This window comes from Oryzias melastigma, linkage group LG4 (genome assembly GCF_002922805.2).
Source record: "Oryzias melastigma strain HK-1 linkage group LG4, ASM292280v2, whole genome shotgun sequence".
NCBI lineage: Eukaryota > Metazoa > Chordata > Actinopteri > Beloniformes > Adrianichthyidae > Oryzias > Oryzias melastigma.
In genome coordinates, this window is record NC_050515.1 from 19299390 (window position 1) to 19304377 (window position 4988).

Genomic DNA, 4988 nt, shown 5'->3' on the forward strand with positions numbered 1-4988 from the left:
GTTCCTGCTGCACTCCAGAATACGAGTCTTAGGAAGCAACACAGTCTTTTTGATTTATGGCTAAAAACGGTATAATCATAGTTAAAAGACCAGTAGGAGTAATTCCACGATAGAAAAAAATAAAGTTGGAGTGGGACTTTAAATAATGCTGTTGTGCAAATAATTTTTTGGAGTGAATATGATCTGTAATTAATAAAAATTTAACTATTCATTTTGAACCTAATAATTTAACCTAACCTAATTATTGTGTGGCATTGTGGCACACTGAAAGATCAAAATACAATTTAAAAAGAAGCTTTTATTTATTTTTAATTATAACAGACTTCTAATTGCCAACTGTAGACTACTAAGGGGTATTCCTATTAATCTTGAAGAATTAACAAAAAAATGAATACAAAAGGTCCAGAGTATTGCAATTTAAAGTATCAAAAAGCTTGTTATGTGATTTATATAATTTTGAAGACAGGGATGCAGCAGAAGTGGAAGAGAGAAGAGAATACAAGAAGGAGGAAACGAAATATGAGGAGGGGACACTGGAGCAATTTAACTATTTAGACTTTGTTTCTTTGATGTGACTTGACAAAAACAAGCAGAATGAGGTGAACTTTCTAAAATGATGCTTCGTTTAACTTATCATGATGCTTAAAACCACTTTCCTCCATAGTGGCGTACCTGCAGCTCGCCAATCATTACTTTGACAACCCTTTGCACCAATCATCAAATAGACCAACTTTTTGTGAAAAACAATTTAAACCTAAAACAATTAAATTAAAATACCAACAACTGAGTTGATACTTGTGTTTTTGGTAAGTCACCATGGTAAAAGTGTGACTTTGAAGTGTCTGTTATCAAAAGCAGAAGCAACTGTCCGACATGATTAGTTTTTAATTTATGATAATGAACACCTCATTGCGGATTATCACTTAAATATTAGATAATTGTAAAAATAAAAACTATTATTTTCTAGATTGTCTGTAATTCATTAATTAATTAGAATTAACACAATAATTTGAACCACTGGCATAAAGTCTTTTTAAAATGTTTAAGTTATTTGTAGTCAAATAAATGTGTGTTAAATGTCCTTCCCATCACCTGACTACCCATAGAATTGTATTTATTTATGATTTCTCATCAAACTTTTCTATAAAAATATTATATAACATAATTTGTTCTATTAAATTGTGTTTTCTATCAATTAAAAACAACTTTTCTCATATTATGTGTTAAATGATTTCTTCTGTCTTTGATTTTCTTAGTTATAGCCCGGTTTTCTACTTCCACTTCTCTTTTATAAGTGAAACTGCATTCACCTCATGGCTCAGTTGAAGTGGGTGTTGCTGAACACTAACACTCTTACAATATTGACACTAACAATAGGTTTCTTACTCCGTTATAGATGAATTCAAGGCGTTTTATACAAGGCTTCCCCAGAACTACTTCCTGAACATGTCAACTATACAGCACTTGTGGTCCACGGACAGCTCCTTTCAGTGGCGATATGAGCAGCTGGAGAACAGCGTGCGCGTTTTAACCAAGCGAGCCCAGAGAGTCATCTTCAAGCTTTTCAGTCTCAGCAAAAGATGTCACCGGCAGCCGCAAGTCCGCATGCCGAGAGAGCGGTAAGAGTGCATTCCATTTATCTCTATTATCTTTGCACACTTCATTCCTGTACTGTCATTTATTCTGCACCTTTGTGGTTTCTCAAAGTTTCCAGAAGTTTCATAATTTAAACTTCTCAGGATTTTTTTTTATTGTTTTACTTTCACTCCTGGTCTTTGATATTTACCTCTGGAGGAGTTGCAATGTTCTGGCATTTTCTGCCCACACCTTCACTACAGAGTCACACTGTTTTTTTGTTTTTTTTCCTCCAATAACAAGAACAAAAAAGAAAATCTATGTCGTTCAAAACAAACAAGCTGCTAGAGCTGCGGTGGCATTTCAACTAAGAAACAAACGGATTCTGGGAAATCTTTAGATTTGACAAACAAAGCAAATCATTTTAGTCTGATTTACCAATAAATGACTGCATTATTTGTATTTGCCTGCAATGAGGACTCCAGTGTTTCTGAAGAATGCTCAATTGTATTCCATAGACTTTTTTCTCAGAATGAGATGTGTGGGCTCTCTGCCTTTCTCTTTAAAATTCCTGAGTTGTGCTGCACTGGATGCAATTCAGGAACACACTCAGACAAGTAGCACTTCTTTTCTTTTTTTTTCTTTAGAGGATGTTCATTCTACACCTCATTGAGTTTCCATCACAGTACATCTCACTATCATTTTTTAAGCATCTAGAGCTTTGATGCAAACATGCACACAGACAGTGCCAAGATGGCCAGAGTTTAACAGTCCCTGTCCAGTGGAAATGTTGGCTTCCTGATTGTGTAGAGAGACATACATATTTTCTATCATTGCAAACTTTTCTTAAATGAATGTAAAACAATGTATCCAAACATTTTTATTTACTTTTTTATGATTTATTTTCCCCCTTGGTGATGTATGTTGAGGCATAAAAGCTGGCTTTAAACATTGGGTAATCAGGACAGGGACATTTCAGTTATTAAGCTTATTGACTAAGATAGAATTTCTCCGCTTTACCATTAGGGATTGTGGGTTCAAACCACATTTGAGACATAGCAAAGACTAAAAATACCTCCCGGTTCCTACCTGTTTGAGACTCAGTATAAAGGCTTGCAGCTGTGTCTATAGCTCTCAGGATGACTCACACCATGCAGGGAACAAATTCCATGGAACCAGGTGTGTGACAACTATTGGGACTTTAACTTTAGAACATTTTTCACATTACTGATACTGGGGACAAATGACCATTAGATACAACCCCCCACCACCCTTGTTATCTTTGTCATATTTTAGTCACATGCACCCAAACAGCAGGTTTTGGGTTGCTGGGCCTGTAGAGGGTTGTGCAGAGGGGGGGTGCATCCTTAGAGGAGCACAGGTGTGTCTTCCGGTTCCTTCGGGGTTTGTTCAGCCACCTCAAGGGGCATCATAAAAATGGAACGTACTATTGTTGTTCATGTGTTATTGTGAAGTATTTGTGAGGATAATGCAAGTTACACAAAATTTTAAGCTAGCAAGACAGATTTGGAACGCCGGAGTTGCCGGACCAGACTGGATGCCATGTGAGTGCCTATCCCCTTTTTCTAAGTTGCGTTAAGACTAGACCGGATGCAAGCGAGCCAGGGTTAACAGTTAGGTTGCAGGCAAAGGACCTGCAAAGGATACGCAGGAAACTTTCACTTTATTAGTGATAACAGGCTACCTCTGAAGAGGGAAGGGGTTCAGGTGGGTTAAAAAGGAAAAATCCATGTGATGTGTCTGCATCTCATCTACTTCACTCATACTTATCCTCAGATGTTATTTAAGGGTTATCCATAATCTGTCACCTGCAGCGTGTGCTTAAACATTTTCACCCTCATCAAGCAACCTTCAACTTTGACAATTCTTTCATTTAACCTGTATGCCCTGTTCAGATTTTCCCATTTTTTGCCTGCAGACCAGTGACATGCGTAGAGGGTTATGGCTGGTGAGGCACTGACTCATTAACTCAGATTTAAAAACATACGTGTGTCCCTGCCACAAACAGCCTGGATCCACCTATAAGGGCATTACTTGTCAATCAACTAAGAGTTGAAAACATACAGCATATAGTAATAAAATTAAGAGTGTAGGAAAAAAAAGGCTTTATTGTCAAATCAAAGTAATTGACAGTAGATAGACCGGTAGTATCTAAATAGGAAGTAGGATGGTGGCACTTAGGTGCATCGTGGTAGATAGAGGCAGGTCTAAATGACAGACTGGATGAAGAGTTTGTATTCCTTGCATTTGTATTTAAGTGGGGTCAAGCTCTAGTTGAGTTAAGATCTCATTGCCTTAAGTATCACTAAATTCCCCTTTTTTTGTGTAAATCTAGGACTTTTTCCAAAATCTTGGAGAAAAATAGCACAGGAAAACGTTAAAGTAATTTATTGATAGAAATAGAAACAAAAATAACCATCTACTGTAGTAAAGGTGAATGTTTTCCAAAACAAGCAACAAAATAAAACATTAAAACAATACATCGTTCTAGTAATGTCATTTTTTTCTGGAGAAAGGAAAGCAAAAATGAGCCTGGTCTCCACCATTATGCACGGTTAGCCTCCGCAGCTGAGTGAAGACAGTCATTAACCACAGAGCAGAAAACACTCGCTTGTCAGAGAAACTGCAGGCATTCCATTGCTGTACGTTGAAGAGGTGTTTGCACATGGTGGTGCATCCAACCATCACTGTCTGTCACACCGCCTTCAATTTTACGCGGCTGCAACTGTAGCGGCGGTGGCGGCGACAGCGCATAGATCAGCTGTCAGATTAATCTATACAGCTCTCTTCATGTCCTGCCTTTCATTCTTTGCTCTCCTTGTTCTGAGTAAGTGTCCCCCCCCTCCTTAATTGTTCGCGTTCATCGCACCCCACTGCCAAAACACACATTAATCACTGATCCATGCAGTTGATACTCCCACCCACTTTGCCAGGAAGTTTCGCGGCCCTTATCCAAGCAATGCTCATCTGCGTCATCAATTTTGATGCTTCTGCCTCTTTATAAGTTCGGTCTCGGTGGAAAGAGATATGGAGTGGGATGTTTGTCAGTTTGCCTTGGAGAGAAACACAGGCTCCCCCGTTAACATCCTGTTCTCAGCAGTTGGAATAGATGAGACGTGTGATTGATTTTTTTTCTCTTTTTTCTTCTTTCTTGGGGGTTACTTCTGCACTGTGCTGACAATTATGAGCGAAGAAGGCAGTCGAAGAAGCAGACAGCTGGGCTTTTGTTAGGCAGATAATGATAAGACAGACACAGCAGACTTTTTGCTCAAACTTTGGCCATTAGGTTTAATGAAACAGATTGTCGTCCAAATGATGGCTTTAGTATAAATATATATAAATATTTTCTATTGTTGGCTTAGAAATGGCATGTTTTATGGAATAGGTTCACC

The 4988-nt window shown here is 38.1% G+C and overlaps 1 protein-coding gene across 1 annotated transcript in view; it reads left to right on the forward strand.

Annotated features, from left to right (window-relative positions):
- Window positions 1–4988, forward strand: part of LOC112150300 (BMP/retinoic acid-inducible neural-specific protein 3) — a gene marked incomplete in the record, with an annotated part of 77439 nt that overhangs the window by 60705 nt on the left and 11746 nt on the right. The window contains 1 exon segment of the mRNA XM_024278487.2: window positions 1397–1619. Within this exon segment, the coding sequence (XP_024134255.1) occupies window positions 1397–1619 (223 nt within the window).